Consider the following 21,562-nt stretch of genomic DNA (forward strand, 5'->3'; position numbering starts at 1 on the left):
TTTGCCCAATATCAATGAGTTATTCAAGGAAGCGTAAGTTCCAACCGTATGTGAACTGTGAGACTGTTAAAAATTCTATATTCATGGCATATAAACTAGAGATTCCTTCAAAAAATGGCTTATTTTTAAATTTTCACAACTTTCCAACAGTTATAACATCTATAAAACTCTGAATAGATTATTAACAGTAAGCCAGGCACCAGTGGTTCACACCTACCTTTAAGTCTATACTAAGAAGGCCTATAGATGAAGCCAGCTAGGGAAGACAAATCCAGACTTTATTTTTCTGCCAGTCCTGGGGTATGAACTCAGGGCCTGGGCACTGTCTCTGAGCTTCTTTTGCAGAAGGCTAGCACTCTACCACTTGAGTCACAGCGCTACTTCCAGCTTTTCCTGTTTCTGTGGTACTGAGGAATAGAAGAACCCAGGGCTTCATGCATGCTAGGCAAGCACTCTATCACTAAGCCACATTCCCAGCCCCCAGGAGACTCTAACCAGCAAAAAGCCAGAACTGGTAGAGTACCAACAATGAGCAGAGAAGGGGACATTTTAAGACCTTGAGTTCAACAAAAACATTATTATTAATTTACATATCTAAACATGTTGGCAGAACAGTGTAATCTTACTCAAATTTCTGTCTGAAGAGTCCATTGGGTAACTTCATCTTACAACTGATCATTCCTTAGTAAAAGGCTACAAGAGCCGGGTGCCGGTGGCTCACACCTGTAATCCTAGCTACTTGGGAGGCTGAGATCTGAGGATCATGGTTCAAAGCCAGCCAGCCTGGGCAGGAAACTCCATGAGACTCTTGTCTCCAATAAGCCACTAGAAAACCGGAAGTGGTGCTGTGGCTCAAGTGGTAGCGTGCTAGCCTTGAGCTGAAGAGCTGAGGGGCAGTGCCCAAGCCCAGAGTTCAAGCCCCACAACCAACACACACACACACAAAAAAAGCTACAAGAACCTAGGATCCTAAAGTAAATAAAATAAGGCCAAATCCGTTAACACACACACACACACACACACACACACACACACACACACAGAGTCAGCACCAGTGGTTCACACCTGTAACCCTAGCTACTCAGGAGGCTGAGATCTGAGAATCAAGCCTCGAAGCCAATCAGGGGCTGGAAAGTCCATGAGATTATTATCTCCAATTAACTGAAAAAAAAAAAAACGGAAGTGGCGCTGTGACTCAAGTGGTAGGGGGCTAGTTTTGAATGCAAAAGCTCAGGGACAGCCCTGAATTCAAGGCCTACGACCATCAGAAAAAAAGTCTAGAGCCAGGGACCTGTGGCTCACACCTGTCATCCTAGCTACTCAGGAGGCTGAGATCTGAAGATCGCATTTCAAAGCCAATCCGGGCAGGAGACTCTCATCTCCAATAGACCACCAGGAAACCGGAAGTGGCACTGTAGCTCAAGTGCTGAGGGACAGCGCCTAGGCTCAGAGTTCAAGCCCTTGACCGACCCCCACCCCCCCCCCAAAAAAAGTCTGGAGTTGTATGTATGTAGTTCAGTGATAAAAAGCTTGCCTTGGCTTGCAAGGCCCTAGATTCATTTTCTAAAAAGGTTGTCCACAAACACTTGTTAACAATCCTATACATTACCTATCTAAATAAATGCAGTTCAAGGTTAATATTCAACTTTTGTGCTTCAGCAAAAATGTTATCATTTATTAGTGTCTTCATTGCCAAACTGACCAGTTCTTAAGAAGCCCTCACACAAATGTGGTAATTCTGACGTATTTAAATCAGTTGTTCCCGTTGACATTATTCAACAGGAAGTTGGAAGCTAACAAAAACGGGAGCACAATCCAGAATTTAGAAAAACCAGGTGACAGGAGCACCAGAAAAACTATTCAAAATACTCCATACATCACAAGCACAGCCAGAAGAGGCAAATCATAACAAAAACATAATAATACAATTACCCTCACAGCTTATGTGCCCTTTTTATTAGAGAAAAACGCAGTCCCAGAAATACCAGCAGCATCATTAGTAGGAGAAAAATACGAGTTTACGACGCTACAAAGAATACGAAGCACCAAGTAGAAAAAAAACATCTCTCGCATCCCACATTCGCCTCAACGGGCGAAGATGCCTTCCCTCCCCCCCCATCCACCCCAGGCCACTCCCCCCCACCCCCCCATCTCCCGGTTCTACCGCCCCTACGCCCAGGTTCGGAGCCCTCGCGCCATTCCGTTCCGCCTAGCCGGACGTCCCGGACTGCAGGCGAAGGACTCCCTAAGAGATACCTCAGAACTGGATAAGAAGCGGGGGGGGGGGGGGGGGGGGGAGATGAAGGGGGAGGGGGAAGAGAGAAAGAGTGAAGACCGAGCCCGCCTGCAGCTCCGCAGACTTAGGAGCACCAAGCCGCCGCCGCCGCCGCCACGCACCGGGACCCGGCCTCCCTGAGGGGCCGCTGGCGCCGTGGGACCGGTAATCCTACCACAGAGCAGGGCCCCGCCTCAGGCCCGCGACCGTTCTCGGGCGTTCCCTAACCCTTCCGCCGCTGCGGAGTGAGGCCGCAAGCCGCCCCGCGACTTCGAGGTCGCGACTTGTAGGCCGCGCGGGCCCACCAAGTCCAAAGCGGCCCAGTCCGCCGGCGCTTTCCCCATAGGGTCAGGCACGCCCTCTTCTCTTGCCTTGGGGGCCTTACCGAAGCCGCGAAGCCTTCCGCGGCCTGCTCCTCCTACCTCAGCTACTACCACCGACCCGGCCGCGGAGACCGGAACTTCCTCCCCGCGGGCTGCTGCTTCCACAAAGGCGCCGCGCCGCCGCCTACCGCGCTCGGCCCGCCGGGAGATGAAGTGCCGCGGCCGGTCTCACCTACTCCACTCCCGCCGTGCCCCGCGCGGGGGGGGGGGGGGGGGGAGGTGGAGAGGGAGAGACAGGCTTTGCCTTCTGGGTGGGGCGCTGGAGCACGCTGCTCCTTGATGTCCAATGGGAAGACGCGCTGCGAGTGGGGCCTGCTGGGAGTTGTAGTTTAGCTTCTTCCCTACGTCAACTTGTGTCAAGGAATTGAGCCAGGCGCACAGTTTATGGATGGCTTTGTCTTGTCTACGTTTATTTTCTACGAGGAGCTCGGCCTGCTTAGCTGAGGCCGGCTATTTTCAGGTTGTATGAAGAAAATGGAAAGCGCCTTTTCAGGACTAAACCCTTTAAGGTTGTTAGCTGTGCACCCACAGAATACCCCTTCCCCCTCCTTTTTTTTTTTTTTTTTAAAGCTTCCTAGGGATATAATACAGAGCTACATCTCTAGCCTAGCACAGCCCTGTCTTAGACCAGATAGGTATAAAAGAAGCACTATACAGATTTGTCTCCTTTTCCTTCTAGATTTTAAGTATGCCAACTCAAATCCAGAAAGACATTTATCCATTTAAAGGTTCAGTAGTCAAACCATAAAGGAAATTCCACCCAACTTCCAGCTCTGTGCAATGAATCAAACTGAGATTGATGTTTTCAAAGTCACTGAAATTGCAAATCGGTAAAATTGGAAAACAAAGCAACACAGTTTTCAGTTTACAGCTCCCATCAGAATATCCCAGATAATGTTTTTCTAACAGGCAGCTCCAAGTTCTCCAGGTAGATTGTGTACTCTGTTGAAAAGTTCACTGGTCTCAGCTATTTGGTTTCTAAGTCAGTAGGCCCTCAGGGAAGGTAACCTGATTTTGTTGCCTAAATTAAACATTATAGGATTAAAAAAAAAAAACACTTAGTGGGGTGCTGCTGGATCACACCTGTAATCTTAGCTACTCAAGAAGCTGAGCTTGAAGGATCATGGTTCAAAGCCAGCCAGGGCAGGAAACTCTGTGAGACATTTCCAATTAACAGCTAGAAAACTGGAACCGGAACTATGGCTCAAAGTGGTAGAGGACTAGCCTTGATTGAAAGAGCTCAGGGACAGCAGCTAGGCCCTGAGTTCAAGCCCCAGCTTCAAGAAACACTCATAAAACATTCTAAAACAAAACAGACTTTGTTGTGGAAAAAGGAAATTGTGGAACCCAATAGTCTTTAAAGAAACTTTTCCACTGTGTGTGTGTGTGTGTGTGTGTGTGTGTGTGTGTGTGTGTGTGTGTGTGTGTGTGTGTGTGTGTGTGTGTGTTGAACTCTGGGCCTGGTTGCTGTCCTTGAGCTCTTCAGCTCAAGGCTAGTGGTCTATCTCTTGAGCCACAGTCACTTACAGTTTTCTGGTGATTAATTGGAGCTAAGAGTCTCACAGGGGCTGGGAAGTTGGCTCAGTGGTAGAGTGCTTGCCTTGCATGCATGAGGCCCTGGGTTTGATTCCTTAACACGATATAAGCAGAAAAAAAGCCAGAAGTGGCGCTGTGGCTCAAGTGGTAGGGCATTAGCCTTGAGCTGAAGAGCTGAGGGACAGTGCCCAGGCCCAGAGTTCAGCCCCTACCACCAAAAAAAAAAAGTTTCACAGACTTTCCTACCTACCCAGGCTGGCTTTGATCCTCGATCCTCAGATTTCAGCCTCCTGAGTAGCTAGGATTACAGACCAGCTGCATCAGCGCCCAGCTTAACCTTTCCACTTTTTAGATAAATTGTCAGCAATGAAATCATTCCTTTATTCAAGACCTGTGTAAAAGCTAGTGACAGTGGTTCAAGCCAAAAATCCTCAATACTCAGGAGGCTGAGATCAAAGTATCATGATTTGAAACCAGCCCAGGCAGAAAAGTCCTTAAGACTCTATCTCCAATTAACAAGAAAAATGAGGGGCTGAGATGGTGGCTCAGTGGTAGAGCGCTTGCCTTTGTATGACAGTTATTATATCAAATATACTATGTCAGGTGCTGAGGATCTAGGAATAAACAAAGTACTAAATGAATGCCCTAATTGAGATGAAAGTGGGGCCAGTGATTGAAGATAGAGAATAAACTAAACAAGATACAGTTACAACCTTTGTGGTAATTATAGATGCTGTAAGTGAAGCAGAGAATCCTGGAAATGTTTGTAACTTTAAATAGAGCTATCAGGGTTAGCCTTTTTGAGCTCTTGGAATACAGATCCAAAGAAAACTAGGAACTAAGCCATTGGGATTTCTAGGGAAAGAGTGTTCTGGGTAGAACAATAGCAAAGGAAAAAGGCCCTGGTGAGTGTACATGATTGGAATTTTCAAGACCAAGCTTCAAAAACCAAGAGATACAAAAACCAGAAAGAGTTACAGCAAGAGAAGTAAGAAGAGCAGTCTCTCCTCCGATGTTTAATAGACCTTGGAGAAAAGTCTTGTTTCTGTAAGGAATGAGAGAGAAAGTTATTTGAGGGCTCTAAATAGAGAAATATTATGGCATGATTTTAATATTAACAGAACCTCTCTGGCTGCTGTGTATAAAATACATTAAATATGGGAAAAGGCAGAAACAGGACAGCCCGATATGATGTTACTGGAATAGTTCAACCATAGAGGATGGTGTTCATGCCAGTATTGCAATAGTAAGATCAGGAGCGGGATGAGGGAAGAGTTTAGGAGAAACAGTTTTTGTATAAAAAATAAGAGCTCAATTTTGGGTAACATGAAGGTTGGTTTGTTTTTGTCAGTCATGGGGCTTGAACTCTAGGCCTGAGTGCTATCCCTCAGCTCTTCAGCTCAAGGCTAGTACTCTACCACTTGAACCACAAAGCTATTTCCAGTTTTCTGCAGGTTTATTGGAAATAAAGGTTTCACGGCTTTTCCTGCCAGGCTGGCTTTGAAGTACAAGCCTCAGACCTCAGCCTCCTGAGTAGTTAGGATTACAGGCATGAGCCACCAGCACCCAGCCCATTTCGGGGTGTTGAGTGGTTAATTAGAGATAAGAGTCTCACAGGGACTTTTTCTGCCTGGGCTGGCTTCAAACCATAATCCTCAGCTCTCAGCCTCCTAAGTAGCCAGAATTACAGATGTGAGCCCCCAGGCCCCAGCCATGAAGAGTCTTTGTTTATATGTTTGTTTTGTTTTGTTCTTGTCTAGTTGTTTGTTGTTGTTCTGTTTTTGTTTTTGCTATATTGGGGTTTCAACTTAGGGTTTCATGCTTGCAAAGCAGGCATTCTACCACCTCAGCCAGGCCTCCAGACTCAGGTCTCAAACTCTTAGTCCTCTTGCTCTATCCTTCCACATTCTATGACCTACTATGCCTGGCTAGTTCAAACTTATTACATCAAAGAAATAGGTGAGATGTATAGTTGGGAGTTGGGTTCATTTATCAGTTTAGAATATAAAGATCAGGGACACATATGCAAATTGTGGAGCCATGTCACTAGTATTTAAACTCATAGGCCTGCATAGGATCTAGTGGCTCACAGCTGTAAGCCTAGCTACTCAGGAGGCCTAAAGGTAGGAAACTGGGATCCTGAGCTAGTGAGGAAAAACATAGGATGACCTGGAGTGTTTCCTCTTCCCTCCTCCTCTTTCCATTTCATGGGAAAGAATAGCTAAAGATTAGAGCACTTTCTCACATGGGAAATTTCCCTTAAACCATATGCAAAGGACTGATACTCCCATGAAAATCCATCTCCAGTTTTTTTTTTTTTAAAAGAGGCCATATATGTCAGAATATCAGTCATATGTCAGTGTTGTGGAAGAAGACTACAAGTGGCAACCATCAAAGTCTTGGAGAAAAAGCCCAAATGGCAGAGCTCTACCACCTCCAGAGTAAGGTTGAGAGATGCAAAGAAGGTCTTGGGTGTTGTTGGAGCAGCAAAGAGGATCAAAAGAGTAGTTCTAGACCTTCTTTCTGGTTCCCGAATTGTTGGGAGAATTAACCATAAGTCTATCAAGTGAGTTATTGCTTCAGAGAAAATATAAATAGTATTAACCCTAATTTTGCTTCTTAAAGCTGTTCTTCCAAAATAAGGACCATTAGAAGAGCCTTATGTTTTCCTTGTCGGTTTTATTGCATCTAGAAAATTACAGCATTTCCTCTCCCTGGCAAGTCACCTAGGGGAGATTTAAAATCTAATACTGCTACTGATGCCTGTTTCCCCACACCCATCCAATTAAATAAAAGTCTCTAGGGATAGTGTCCAGGGAGTGTAGTGTTGTTGCTGTTGTTTTAACTTTCAAGTCATTCTTATGTACATTGTTGGCCAACTGCACGTTCTAGAGCCTTATACTGATATATTAAAATGTGGCTTAAAAATTGTTTTTTGTTTGTTTGCAACAATTAGTACTATGACTTTTGCGCATGTCCACACCTTACACAGCTAGAGTGGCTGAGCCCACCGATGACATTTATCTGCCCTTAAACTCCCACGGTCCCAGCAGTGGTTTCCCCCCTCCCCACCCCGCCCTCCCACCCCATGTAGCTCACACCTGTCATCCCAGCTACTCAGGAGGCTGAGCTCTGAGGATCGTGGTTCCAAGGCAGCCCAGGCAGCAAAATCTGTGAAACTCTTATTTCCAATGAGTTATTTAAAAAAAAAAAAAAAAAAAAGGCCAGAAGTGGAGTTTCTGCTGTAAGGTTCCAGGTGACGGCAGAGCTCCCGGAGCGGGGCGGCCCCTGGTTCTTCAGGGCTTCCTAGTCCTGAACCAGTTTCCCGCGGTGCCTCGGGCAACCGAGCCACACGGACTACATTTCCCACAATGCACCTCCGGGGCGGGCTGGGTCTGGGCGAGGAGCGGCTGGCTGGAGCCGGGCCTCGGCCGCGAGAGGCTTCGCGCGAAGGCTGTCTTCCTGCGCCGGCGACCGGGTGAGGGGGTGGTAGAAAAAGAACCAGTGCTTCGCCGTGGCCATGTCCGTGTCCTCTCGAGGTCGTGGCCCGCCTGCCAGCCTTTGCCCTCAGGCCAGGCCCTGCCGGAAACCCATTCCCCTTCGCGGGTGCGGCAGAAGACAGTGACCGGCACCCTCTGTACGTCCTGGAATCCGCCCCCCCCCCCCCAAGAAACAGGTGAGTCCGACTGCCAACCCACGTGGCCAGGCCGGCTGGGGGGGGGGGGGCAGAAGCTGGAGAGCTGTCATCCTCGGAGGGAGGGGCTTGTAGACTGCTGGCGGCGGCGGGGGGGGGGGGGTCCCCGGCCACCCACGGTACTGTCTGGAGAAGGACTGGAGGATCTTCTTGGACGTCACTCAGCCGACTGGCCCCAAGCTGCTTGGGCAATACAAAAGATGACACCTAGAACCGAATACTTCAGCGAAGAGGGCGAGGTCGGGTAGGAGGCGTTTGCTGGATCGGACCTTTCCTTCACTTTAACGCAGACCAGCCTTGGTCTCTCTGAATCCCCGCGGGCGTAGTAGGATGAAGCCAGGCAAGCACCTGGAATGATCTTGGGACTTTGTTCTAAAGGGCGTATTATTCGATGATCCTCTTACTGGACGCTAATAGGGACTCTCAGCCTTTGTCAGGAGGGGAGTGGCTACCAGAAGTGACAAGGGTCAGGCTTAGCTCTCAGCGTAAGGAAGCCATCTGGCCGAAACTGCCACCAGCCTGCCTCATCCAGACCCTGTTTGTCATGGATCACACATGCTGGTCCCCAAAGGCAGTGTAAAGTACCATCCAAGCAGGACGAGGGCTCAGAGTAGTTTGGAGCAAATAAGGAGGAGCTCTTGCAAACTCTTCTGCTTTCCAAAGCCTTATTAGGAAGGGCGGCACACTTGAAGGGATGATTGTACTAACTTGTTTGGTGACATTGGTGACAGGTCCTGCAGGGCACTTCTACGAAAAATAGCAAGCCCTGGAGGCATCTAGAGGAGCTGCCTGAAAAGAGTCCTCTCTGAGGCTTATGGGCTAGTTTTCAGAGACCTCCCTTTGACTAGCTTTTCAGGAGCTTCAGCTTGCACAGGTAATGTGTCCAGTGTAAGTTGGGTGGAATTTTGCTGGGATTCTCTCAGCCTTTCTGCCTGAGTTTCCAGGAGAAATCCAGAAAGCTGTTCACCTCATCAGACTTTCTGGCAGGAATCTCAGACTGACCTTGGAGAGGCTGAGGTGTTAGGTAACCTCACATGGCAGGGAAACTGTTTTGAAAGAAGCAATCTGCTAGCCCTGTGCATCTGCTGCGTTTTCCTCTTGCAGGTATTGTGCTGGGAACACACAAACACACTGGGCTCAGGTAGCTGAAGCCCACAAGTGATCCTAAGGGGGGGGGGGGGGTCTTCAAGATAGGGCAAAGCTGCTATAACAAACCAAAGATCCAAACCTTGTTTAGATCTTTGAATTAGAGAGTAAGGCTTGAAGCCAGGGGCATTTTGTAGACCAAGGAGTTAAGCCTGATAGAGACTTCCAGAACCAGCAGAAACTAGTGATCCAGTTTGGATCTGTGAGCCTGAAGCCTATGGATGACTTTCTTGCCTGACGTAGGTGGCAGCAACTAGTTACTGAGCCTCTCTAAGGTAGAAGTATGTTTGCCCCAGGCTATTCACCAAGGGCTTGGCCCAAGCTAAGCAAATTCTCATAGGAGTGACTTTCATAACAAAGACCACAGAGTTTACGTGTTACTGTAGTCTATAGGCAAAGTAAGAATAATGTTAGGCCTGGTGTTGTGGCATTTAGGAGGCTAAGGCTGGAGGATTATAACTTAGAGGGCTATCTGGGCTATATAGCAAAAAAAAAAAAAAAAAAAAATCCCCAAAAAGGATCAAAAGGAAAAAAAAAAAAAAGAAAACTAGTAACAGCAACTAGTAAATGGCTGTTTTCAAGGTATTGGTTCCTTCCTTTTTTTTTTTTTTTTTTTTTTTTTGCCAGTCATAGAGCTTTAACTGAGAACCTGGGGTCTGTCCCTGAGCTTTTTTTGCTCAAGGCTAGCAATCTACTTACTTGAGCCACAGTGCCACTTCTGGCTTTTTTCTGTTTATGTGGCATTGTGGAATCGAACCCAGGGCTTCATGCATGCTAGGCAAACACTCAACCACTGAGCCACATTCCCAGCTCCTTTCTTACCATTTTGTAGGTGAGAGAACTTGGACCACTAAAAGTAGGTACCTTTAAATGCAGAGTATTGTTCCTGATTACCACCAAAGACAAATCTTTTCCTCAGGCAGGGCTGTCTTGCTTCATTGAAGGTAGGTATGCTGGAACTAGACAACCCATTATAGATCTTTCACTTTCCCTTCTAAGATACTTATCTGGCTCTCTGGCAAATGTTGACTAAACTCCTACATAGGATCGCCGGCCACAGGTGACCTTTAGTCAAAAGAAATAAAACCAGGTAAGTAGAGATATTACTGTCTGATAAGGTGGCTGGGAAGGTGGCTCAGTGGTAGAGTGTTTGCCTTGCATGCATGAGGCCCTGGGTTCCAATTCCTCAGCACCACATAAGCAGAAAAAGCCAGAAGTGGTGCTGTGGATCAAGTTAGTAGAGTGCTAGCCTTGAGTTGAAGAGCTGAGGGACAGGGCCCAGGCCCAGAGTTCAGGCCCCATGACTGACAAAAAAAAGAAAAAGAAAAAGAAATAAGCCAAGTTCTAATGGCTCATACTATAATGCTAGCGACTCAGGAGGCTGAGATCTGAGGATTGTGCTTCAAAGCCCGCTTGAGTAGGAAAGTCTGTGAGACTCTTCTTTTTTTAAATCATTTTTTATTGAAATTAAGTGATTATATAAATTTCACAAATTTCATAAGATTGTGGGATAGTGCTCCTTAGTTAAACTCACAAACACATTTTAACCTTCACAAGGCAAATCGTCATTATCATGGTCTGTAATGTTTGTGAATTTTATGAGTTTTGACAATACAACTATTTCTTCCACATCAGGTGATATGTATATTTCTTTCCTTTCGCTTAGTGTTAACTGTTCCCTCTTTCCCTCCCATTCCCATTCCCTCCCTCCCATCACTGCCTTTGAGTTGCTTAGTTTATTTTCATCAATGTCCAATGCAGCTGATGGGCCCCTCTGTTGTATATTTTCCCCTGATTCCCTCTCATTCTGTGCCCTCCTCCTAGCTTCCTCAGATGTACACATATATATATACACCATATATGTGATCAAGAACATGGAGTCATTTAGAAATGATAGGACAAATTGAGTGGAGGTCCTTTGTTTCTTGAGTCCTGTTTACTTTGTCATATCTCCTTGCATTTTGGATTATTTAACATCCACATATCAGGGAGACCATGAGAGACTCTTTTTTTGTTTTTGGGTCCGGTCATGGGGCCTGAACTCTGGGCCTGGGTGCTATCCCTCAGCAATTCAGCTCAAGGCTAGCACTCTACCACTTGAGCCATAGTGCCACTTCCGACTCTTTTCCTTTTGCTTATGTGGTGCTGAGGAATCGAACCCAGGGCTTCATGCATGCAAGGCAAGCACTCTACCACTGAGCCACCTTCCCAGCCCCCTGAGAGACTCTTATCTCCAACTAACCACCAGAAAACCAGAAGTAGCACTTTAGCTCAAAGTGTTAGAGTGCTAGCCTTAAGCAAAAGAACTCAGGGACAGTGTCCAGGGTCCAAGTTCAAGCCCCAGACCCACAGGAAAAAAAAAAGATATAAGATATAAAGGATGGAGAGTATACTGAGTGAAGCCCTGTGTACCCAGGAAGAATTGACTTTTTTTTTTTTTTTATGATGCTAGGATTTGAACTCAGATTCTTTTGTTTGTTTGTTTTGTTGTTGTTGTTTTTTTGTCAGTCGTGGGGCTTGAACTCTGGGCCTGGGTGCTCTCCCTCAGCTTTTCAGCTCAAGGTGAATACTCTACCACTTGAGCCCAGCACCACCTCCAGTTTTCTGGTGGTTAGTAGGAGATAAGAGTCTCATGGACTTTCCTTCCCAGGCTGGCCTTGAACCTTGAACCTCAGATCTCAGCTTCCTGAGTAGCTAGGATTACAGGCATGGCTCCCAGCTTGGTTTTTTATTATGTAGTCCATTCTACCCTAGAACTTGTGATTCTCCTACCTCAGTCTCCTAACTGCTGGAATCACAGGCATATATCATTACACCTAGCTAAAGCTAAGCAGTATTAATTATGCCAGTGACTTTGCCAATTGTATCTTCTTCTCTGATGCCATTTTTACTCCAGGGAGAACCCTAAGGATGGCTGCGGACTTGCCAAGGAAGAGAAGCAGTGAATGCCCTGAGGGCACATTGGCTCCTTCTGATGGACACTGTGTGGAGAGAGCTGAGAGCCCTACACCAGGACTGGCCCAGGGGACGGAGCCAGGTATGGGCAGAGTACACAGCTCTAACTAGCTCACAGCTGGAATAGGCAGCCTCCTGGAGCAATAGGTATTCATATGCATTCATGTATCAGTTCAGTCACTCACTAGCTATTTGTCAGATGTTGGGAATACTACAGGGAGCCAGGGTCAATGTGCTTCTGGCCTGCTTTCTGGGTTTTTTTTTTTCTTTCTTTTTTTTTTTTTGTTGTTGGTGGTGGTGGTCGTGGGGCTTGAACTCTGGGCCTAGACACTGTCCCTGAGCTCTTCAGCCCAAGGCAAGCACTCTACCATTTGAGCCACAGTGCTACTTCTGGTTTTCTGGTGGTTAATTGGAGATAAGAATCTCACTGACATTCGTGCCCCAGCTGGCTTTGAACTGTGATCCACTGGTGCCCGGCTTTCTTTTTTTTTTTTTTTTTTTTATGCCAGTCCTGGGGGTTGAACTCAGGGTCTGGGTGCTGTCCCTTAGCTTTTCTACTCAAGATTAGGGCTCTATTACTTAAGCCACAGCTCCACTTCCAGCTTTTTTGATGTTTAGTTGGAGATAAGAGTCTAATTAACTTTCCTGCCTAAGCTGGCTCTGAACCATGATCTTCAGATTTCAGCCTTCTGAGTAGCTAGGATTACAGGCATAAGCCACCACCAACCAGCCTGATTATTTATCTATTTATCTATCTATTTATCTGTTTATCTATCTATTTATTTATGTCAGTTGTGGGTCTTGAACTCTTGACTTGGGCGCTGTCCCTCAGCTCTTCAGTTCAAGGTGAACATTCTACCACTTGAGCCACAGAGCCACTTCTGGTTTTCTGGTGGTTTATTGGAGATAAGAGTCTCATAGACTTTCTTGCCTGGGCTGGTTTTGAACCTCGATCCTCAGATCTCAGCCTTCTGAGTAGTTAGGATTACAGGCGTGAGCCACCAGCACCCGGCAATCTTTTTTTCTTTACCTCTGTATTGCCCAGCTCTTTCTTCCATAAGATTGTGAGCTCTTTGAGCACAAGAAAGTCAAAACTCATGTCTTTGGGGGACATCACTGTGATTGGAGAGGATACTAACTAGGCAATGGCTTCAGAGAACCCAAGAGAGCTATGATAGGGTGCCTTAGGTTGGAGATCAAGAGCAAGTAGCTAAAAAAGCTGTCACCGTCATGGGGAGTAAGGAGTTCCTTCCAGGCAGATGGCAAGTGCAGATCTCCTGAGGCAGGTGAGGACCTAGTGTAGGTTTCTATAAAAGACAGGATTGGAAGGGTGGCTCAGTGGTAGAATGCTTGTCTTGCATGCAGGAGGCTCTGGCTTTGATTCCTCAGCACCACATAAGCAGAAAAAGAAGGAAGTGGCGCTGTGGCTCAAGTGATAGAGTGCTAGCCTTGAGCTGAAGAGCTGAGGGACACACCCAGGCCCAGAGATGGGCTGTTTGATGGGGCTGTGAGAGAGAGGCAGATCCCACTACCACTGCTGCCAGAGGGGGCTAGGTTGCCCTCCCAGTATGGGTGGGAGGGAGGAGATGGTAAGGAAAAAGGACAGGCAGTCTATACTAGAGCATGGTGAATATGTCTGCCAGTAGCTATGCCTCTAATTACCAGTGCTTTTTGGCCTGCAGGTGCTGGGCAGGAGGGTGCCATGTTCGTCCATGCCCGTTCTTACGAAGACCTGACTGAGACAGAGGATGGGGCCGCTTCTGGAGACAGCCCCCAGGAGGGTGCTGCGGGGCCTCCCCCACTGCCTACAGACATGCGCCAAATCAGCCAGGACTTTAGTGAACTAAGCACCCAGCTGACTGGTGTAGCTCGCGACCTGCAAGAGGAGATGCTGCCTGGAAGTTCCGAGGACTGGCTGGAGCCCCCAGGGGCAGCTGGGCGACAAGCTGTGGAGCCCTCCAAGGAGGGCCCCACCGAGGGAGATGAGGAGGAAGCCACAGAGGCATGGCGCCTGCACCAGAAGCACGTCTTTGTGCTGAGCGAGGCAGGAAAGCCCGTCTACTCCCGCTACGGGTCGGAGGAGGCACTTTCCAGCACCATGGGTGTCATGGTGGCCCTGGTATCCTTCCTGGAGGCAGACAAGAATGCTATCCGTTCCATCCATGCAGGTGAGCGAGCTGAAGAGGTTGGTGGGAGTGCATTTATAACAGGGTTTTTGCATCTCCACAGACTAGAGGGCTGTATCAGATCAGCTGTGCTGTGTCACGGAGGGTAAGTCCCTCCACCTCTCTGAGCCTCAAGGTCTTCATTCATCTGGACACAGGCTAACACTGCTGGCCTTTGTGGGGCTGTGGTGAGGAATAAAGAGAGCTCTTACATGAGTTTTGAGTTTTGCCATTTGGAAAAGGTGAATTGGGGAAGTGACAACAAACCGTTAGCTTCTACTCACTAGGTAAGTTAGCACTTACCACAAGAATGTGTGTTTTTCTACTATTTCCTGTGTGGGCACAGGAAATGCTTCTCTTTTTCTCCCTACATTAACCGTGTTGTGCTAAAATAAACCTGTGCTAAAACTTTTTTTTTTTAATGTGTTTTTCTAGCCGGATGTAGTGGCTTATGCCTATAATCCCAGCTATTACTCAGGAGGGCTAAGATTTGGAAGATCACAGTTCTAGGCTAGCCCTGACAAAAAGTTCAACAGACCCCCCCATTTCCCCCCATCTCAACCAGTAGATAGCTAGATGCAGCTGGGAACCCAGTGGTTCATACCTATAATCCTAGCTACTCAAGTGGATTAAGGTTCAAAGCCTGCCCAAGTAGACAACTCTGAGAGGCTCTTTCTTATCTCCAATTAACCAGGGGGAAAAAAAGTCCAAAAGTGGAGACGTGACTCAAGTAGTAGAGTGCCAGTTTTGAGCCGAAGAGCCAAGTGAGAGCTTAAGAACCTGAGTTCAGCTGGGGGTGGTGGCTACTCAGGAGGTTGAGATCTGAGGATCACGGTTCAAAGCCAGCCCAGGCAGGAAAGTCTGTGAGACTCTTACCTCCAATAAATCACCAGAAAACTGGAAGTGGTACAGAGGCTCAAGTGGTAGAGTGCTATCCTTGAGCTGAAGAGCTGAGGGACAGTACCCAGGCCCAGAGTTCAAGCCCCACAACAGAAAAACAAAAACAAAAACGAAAACCTGTTCAAACCACAGTACTGGCAGGATGGATTTTTTTTTTTTAAAGAAAAAGCTGTGCGCAGTGAAACACACCCTTCATCCTAGCTACCTCTGGAAACATAAATAGGAGGATGGGATTCAGGCTGCCCCAGTAAAAGCAAGATCCTATTTGAAAAATCAAAGCAAAAAGGACTGGGGGACAGGGCTTAAGTGGTAAAGGGCTTGCCTAGCAAGTATGAGGCCCTGAATGTTCTATATACCAGTACCACCAAAGGGGGAAAACATATTTTTTTTTTAATGAGGCGCTTCTTGTTTCTGTAGAAGTCAGTCTATAGAGCAAGTGGCAAGAACGTGTGTGTAATGCCTTATTGTTGTTTGCCAGTCGTGGGGCCTGAACTCTGGGCCTGGGCGCTGTCCCTCAGCTCCTCAGCTCCAGGCGAGCACTCTACCACTTGAGCCACAGCGCCACTTCTGGCCTTTTTCTGCTTCTGTGGTGCTGAGGAATCGAACCCAGGGCCTCATGCATGCAAGGCAAGCACTCTACCACTGAGCCACCTGCCCAGCCCTGCGTTATTGTTTTTTAATCCTCATCGCCCTTAACACCCTTGCTACTGAGGGCAGAGCTCAGAGCAAGGAAAGGCTTGTGCGATGTGCCAGGCTGGGAAAGGTCGATCTGGGAGGGCTCCTGGGAGAGGGACCGAGGCTGACACCCTCCCGCTAACCCTCAGATGGCTACAAGGTAGTATTTGTGCGCCGAAGCCCCTTGGTGCTGGTGACAGTGGCACGCACGCGGCAGTCTGCCCAGGAGCTGGCGCAGGAGCTGCTCTACATCTACTACCAGATCCTCAGCCTTCTTACTGGGGCGCAGCTGAACCACATTTTCCAGCAGAAGCAGAACTACGATCTGCGGCGCCTGCTCTCCGGCTCGGAGCGCATCACCGACAACCTGTTGCAGCTCATGGCCCGAGACCCCAGCTTCCTGATGGGGGCCGCGCGCTGTCTCCCCCTAGCGGCGGCGGTGCGCGACGCGGTGAGTGCCAGCCTGCAGCAGGCGCGCGCGCGCAGCCTGGTTTTCTCCATCCTGCTGGCCCGCAACCAGCTGGTGGCGCTCGTGCGCCGCAAGGACCAATTCCTCCATCCCATCGACCTGCACCTGCTCTTCAACCTCATTAGTTCCTCCTCGTCTTTCCGGGAGGGCGAGGCCTGGACGCCAGTGTGCCTGCCCAAATTCAACTCGGCCGGCTTCTTCCACGCGCACATCTCATACCTGGAGCCCGACACGGACCTCTGCCTGCTGCTCGTCTCCACTGACCGCGAGGACTTCTTTGCTGTCTCTGACTGTCGCCGCCGCTTCCTGGAGCGCCTTCGGAAGCGAGGAGCCCACCTGGCACTGCGGGAGGCGCTGCGCACGCCCTACTACAGCGTGGCCCAAGTGGGCATCCCTGACCTCCGCCACTTCCTCTATAAGTCAAAGAGCTCGGGACTCTTCACCAGGTGAGGGAGGTAATGCTTCGAGGAGACAGGATGTGGGAAGGTGGGTAGGGGTGGGGAGGTTGGTTGGTCTTGAACCCTGGGAGACAGCCTTGAAGCTGATCTCCTCCCCCACCAAAACCAAACAAACCAACTAGGAGTGGACCAACATGCTGGGGCTTATTTACTTTGACCCCCAGGGACCCAGACATCTCATCACCCACTTCATTACTTGTAAGGCCAGGAAATGACTAATATAACCTAGGGAAGAAAGCTGGAGCAGAGGTCTCTCAGCTCCCTTACCTTGGAGCAACTCTTGACTTGCAAGATCATTGCAGTCCATTCCACAATGCATAGCCCACGCCCTACCACTCCCTTAAGGGAAGGGCTGGACAGAGAGGGCAAGCTCTAGCCTTGCTTGATTTCCTTTTAGGCCTAGGGGTTTTCCCATCTCACCTTTCCTCAAAACCTGTCACTTTGGAGCTGGGAAGGTGGTTAATGGTAGAGTGCTTGCCTAGCATGCATGAAGCCCTGAGTTTGATTCCTCAGTACCACACAAACAGAAAAAGCCAGAAGTGGTGCTGTGGCTCAAGTGGTAGAGTCCTAGCCTTGAGTAAAAGAAGCTTGGGGACAGTGCCCAGGCCCTGAGTTTAAGGCCCAGGACTGGCAAAAACAAATCAAAACAAAACAAAACAAAAAACCCTGTCACTTTGTGTTTTGGACACCTCAATTCAGATTGGTCTCTCCAAAGAAGTGTCACCAAACACCATGAAATTAAGGTGTTTTTGGGGGGGCAGGGCTTCAGTCTGTCCTGGGAAGTCTTTCTATGGCGAGAAGACAGTCCCCGTCCCCCCCATCCTAGAGGAGAATCTGGAAAAATGGGACTTGTGGTGGAATCTCCCTGGGTAGGAGTAGGTATTTCTAGATCTCCTGAGAAGGCAAGGGAAATCATTCCTTTGCAAACCCACCCCCATATCTGCAGTCCTGAGATTGAGGCGCCGTATACCAGCGAAGAGGAGCAGGAACGGTTGCTGGGCCTCTACCAGTACTTGCACAGCCGAGCCCACAATGCCTCCCGCCCACTCAAGACCATCTACTACACAGGCCCCAACGAGAATCTCCTTGCCTGGGTAAGGTGGCCTTGAAAGGACTGGGCTTCGATAAAAAGGTCATGGGTATGGAGCTACCAGGGGCATCTATCCTAGATGACCACCCTTTGCCCCCCCCCCTTCAGGTGACAGGTGCCTTTGAGCTCTACATCTGCTACAGCCCCCTGGGAACCAAGGCATCAGCTGTCAATGCCATTCATAAACTGATGCGCTGGATCCGTAAAGAGGAAGACCGTCTCTTCATCCTCACACCCCTCACCTATTGATGGGAGTGGTGTGCAGACTCAGCCCTCCCAGGCCCATTCTGCATCATGGGAAGCCATGGGAGCCTCCAGGTGGGGCTGGCTTCTCCTACCCAGCCAGCAGGCAGGGACTGTGGGTTGGTGTATTCATTAAAATGCTTTGGTAAAGATACTCTGTCACTGGTTCTTTCACCTATCACTCATATAGAGACACCAGATCCTTCTCCTTCTTCCTGAACATAGTTTCTTACATATAGGAATGCACTCTTTTTCTTTCTTCTTCTCCTTCTTCCAGTCCTGGGGTTTGAACTCAGTACCTGGGCACTGTCTCGGAGCTTATTTTTGCTCAAGGCTAACACTATCACTTGAGCCACAGTGCTACCTTTGACTTTTTCTGTTTAGGTGGTACTGAGGAATCGAACCCAGGGCTTTGCTCATGCTAGGCAAGTACTCTACCACTAAGCCACATTCCCAGCCCTGCATCAGGCCATACACATTCAGACTTGGATTCTGGCCTGGGCTGTTTTGGTTCAGCTGAAGTCCTGCCATGTGGAAAGGATTCTCAGGTATCCTACTACTATATTACCCTTACCTTCCTTCCTCCATTTTCAGTCTGCTCTGGTCCCTGCCTCTCCTTTTCACTTCTGGGTGGGAGCCTCCAATTGTATGCCTTGAGGGACCATCCAACCATCAGTGTTCTAGCTGTGTCTCTGTTTAGTAGACTGCTATAGTTCAGTATAGGTTGAACCGAAAAAACCAGGGTGATCAAAGTGGAGTAGATGGGAGCCCTTAGCAAGAAACTCAGTGTCTAGCACAGATAAATTCAGAGTCGGTTTCCCTGCTGCCATACACCTCTGGAGATACAATCCCTCTTTAGGCTTGTGTGCCTCAGTTCCCCTAATAGTGAACAAACACACTGGTCAAGATGGCCACCAGGAATAAGCTACAGGGTCTGAGAGGAGAACCACAAGGCCTCTAACTGTAGATCTATCTTCACAAGGGCTGGTGCCCACTAGGTGCCCTGGGCTTTCCTCTGACACCTTGTTCCCTAGCTTTCCTGGCCATACCTGCAATGAGGCACCTCGGAGATCCCATAAGCCTCAGCAGTGAAGGCTCAATTCCATTCACTCTACCTTGAGACCTTTGGGAAAAGCCCAGGGCATAGTACAGAAAAGGCCTCTACCTTGTTGCTGGAGGCTCTCCTGGTCTTGCTACAACTTAACCATCAAGGGAGTAGAAGGTCTAGAGAGAAAATTGGCCATAAAGTGTCTTCAGATTGTTAGAATCAGTCTCATGCAGTCTCTTAAGAGCTGGGCCACGATTTTCTGCAGCTAAAACCAACTCATGTTGGAGAATGAGTCTCTGTATGGGTAGCATGGGTCAAGAGTGCACTGGGACAATTGTGCTTACTAACCCAGCAAATAGCAGCCATAACCTCTGTCATTAGTCTCAAACTAGATCCCATTAGAGTTAACCTGGCAGCAGATTATCAGCCTAGATTCCAAAGCCCCTGGGAGCAACTACAGGCTTACTGGGTACTGCTCAATCTGCACACATGCCTGGGACTTTCTATTTTTGTGGTTCCTGTCCCTCTCCTTGCTCTTGGGGATGTTCCAGACAATTATCAGCTCTAAGCACTTCTGGTGGTTATTACCCCTATTACCCTTTTCTGTACTTAAGCATCTAAATAAGAATACGTGGAACCAGGTGTCTGTGACTCATTCCTGTAATCCTAACTACTCAGGAAGCTGAGATCTGAGGATCATGGTTCAAAGCCAGCACGGGCAGGAATGTCCATGACACCCTTATCTCCAATTAACCACCAGAAAACCAGAAGTGGTGCTGTGGCTCAAGTGGTAGAGCACTCACCTGAGTTGAAGAGCTCAGGGACAGCGCCCAGGCCCAGAGTTCAAGCCCCATGACTGACAAAAAAAAAAAAAAAAGAAGTGGGACTTGGGAGTGTGGCTTAGTGGTAGAGTGCTTGCCTAGCATGCACGAGGTCCTGCTTTGATTCTTCAGTACCACATAATCAGAAACAGCCAGAAGTGATGCTATTGCTCAAGCTCCAAGACTGGCCAAAAAAAAAAAAGTGTTGGGGCCAGGAAGGTGGCTCAGTGGTAGAGTGCTTGCCTTGCATGCTTGAGGCTAGGGTTCGATTCCTCAGCATCACATAAGCAGAACAAGCTGGAAGTGGCACTGTGGTTCAAATGGTATAGGGCTACCCTTGAGCTGAAGAGCTAAGGGACAGCACCCAGGCCCAGAGTTCAGGCCCCATGACTGACAGAAAGAAAAAAAAAGTGTTGCCAGGTGCTAGTGGCTCACACCATAATCCTAGCTACTCAGGAGGCTGAGATCTGAGGATTGTGGTTTGAAGCAGTGTGGACAGGAAAGTACGTGAAACTCTTATCTCCAATGAACCACCAGAAAATCGGAAGTGGCGCTGTGTCTCAAAGTGGTAGAGTGCTAGCCTTAATCAGAAAAGCCCAGGGACAGTACCCAGGCTCTGAATTCCAGACCCACAACTCACACACATGTGTCACTGGATACTAGTGGCTCACTAATTCTAACTACTAAAAAGCTGAGATCTGAGGATTGTGGTTGGAAGCCAGCCCCCCACGCAGGCTGGAAGTGGAGCTCTGGTTCAAGTGATATATGTATATAGAGAGAGTATTTGCTTTGAGTACAAAAGCTCAGGGACAGCACCCAGGCTCTGAGTTCAAGTCCCAGGACTAAAACACACACACACACACACACACACAGAGTCACAGAATAAGTGATAAGTGTCATACTTATCACAGCATTTAGTATATGGATCTCAGAAAATAGGCACTTTGGAATTTGTGGTCTAACTATAGGGAGCCGGCAAATAGAGAAGGTATTCCTAGCTGAAGAACCCGTATGTATAAAGATAAGGACCTAGTGAGAAGGACCTGGTAGTAAAGAACCTGATATGTTCCACAATGAAGCTAGAAGAATCTATGGATTCTTCCAGATAAAAATGTGGCAGAGGATTGGGAAGGTGGCTCAGTGTTAGAGTGCTTGCCTTGCATCCATGATGCCCTGGGTTTGATTTCTCAGCACCACATAAGCAGAAAAAGCTGGCAATGGTGCTGTGGCTCAAGTGGTAAAGGGCTAGCCTTGAGCCTTGAGCTGAGGGACAGAGCCCAGGCCCAGAGTTCAGGCCCCATTACTGACCAAAAAAAAAAAAAAAAAAAAAAAGTATCAGAGCCAGGTGCCAGTGGCTCACACCTGTAATCCTAGTTACTCAGGAGGCTGAGATCTAAGGATCACAGTTCAAAGCCAGATAGGGCAGGAAAGTCAGTGAGACTCTTATCTCCAATTAACCACCAGAAAACCGGAAGTGGTGCTGTGACTCAAGTGGTAGAGTGCTTGCCTTGAGCTGAAGAGCTCAGGGACAGCACCCAGGCCCAGAGTTCAAGCTCCATGACTGACAAAAAAAAAAAAAAGTGGCAGAAGGATTTCACTTAAAGCTGCAGTGTGAGATGATCATATTGCAGTGGGAAAGAAACCTCTGCTGCTGGTAATGTGATCTCTAGGTTGGAGAAAGGCTAGGCCTAGTCCTTTGGACCA

General features: G+C 48.2%; 2 protein-coding genes across 6 annotated transcripts in view; one reads left to right on the forward strand and one right to left on the reverse strand.

Annotated features, from left to right (window-relative positions):
• Positions 1–2,763, reverse strand: part of LOC138815828 (RNA-binding protein 6) — a 72,054-nt gene extending 69,291 nt beyond the window's left edge. For 2 of the 3 annotated variants that reach the window (XR_011368497.1, XM_070005178.1), the window contains exon 1: positions 2,661–2,763. The gene's annotated coding sequence lies outside the window, so the exon portion shown is untranslated. Of the gene's footprint in view, positions 1–2,397; positions 2,419–2,660 lie in introns of those variants that run through there. The other variant, XM_070005179.1, reaches the window with a different exon arrangement.
• A 4,832-nt stretch (positions 2,764–7,595) lies between these two features.
• Positions 7,596–18,132, forward strand: LOC138815829 (vacuolar fusion protein MON1 homolog A). Of its 3 annotated transcripts, none has more exons than XM_070005183.1 (6): positions 7,596–7,870; positions 11,931–12,071; positions 13,672–14,157; positions 15,879–16,644; positions 17,603–17,750; positions 17,855–18,132. In XM_070005183.1, exons 2-6 carry the CDS (start codon positions 11,945–11,947, stop codon positions 17,993–17,995), a joined length of 1,668 nt encoding a protein of 555 aa, XP_069861284.1. In that variant the 5' UTR covers positions 7,596–7,870; positions 11,931–11,944; the 3' UTR covers positions 17,996–18,132. The 3 variants fall into 3 exon arrangements, with proteins under 3 accessions (XP_069861284.1, XP_069861286.1, XP_069861285.1); XM_070005184.1 differs by lacking the exon at positions 7,596–7,870 and adding an exon at positions 7,997–8,132; XM_070005185.1 differs by lacking the exon at positions 17,855–18,132 and having other exon boundaries at positions 15,879–16,653; positions 17,603–17,679.
• The last annotated feature ends 3,430 nt before the right edge of the window (positions 18,133–21,562 follow it).

Source organism: Dipodomys merriami, unplaced genomic scaffold (genome assembly GCF_024711535.1).
Source record: "Dipodomys merriami isolate MVZ:Mamm:240054 unplaced genomic scaffold, mDipMer1.0.p SCAF_672, whole genome shotgun sequence".
In the NCBI taxonomy this organism is placed as follows: domain Eukaryota; kingdom Metazoa; phylum Chordata; class Mammalia; order Rodentia; family Heteromyidae; genus Dipodomys; species Dipodomys merriami.

Bases quoted from the DNA above. Each gene is read 5' to 3' on its own strand.
- LOC138815829 (XM_070005183.1), top strand. From the start codon at position 11,945: ATGGCTGCGGACTTGCCAAGGAAGAGAAGCAGTGAATGCCCTGAGGGC. The intron at 14,158-15,878 runs GTGAGCGAGCTG...GCTAACCCTCAG, and splicing joins TATCCGTTCCATCCATGCAG to ATGGCTACAAGGTAGTATTT. The intron at 16,645-17,602 runs GTGAGGGAGGTA...CCATATCTGCAG, and splicing joins AGCTCGGGACTCTTCACCAG to TCCTGAGATTGAGGCGCCGT.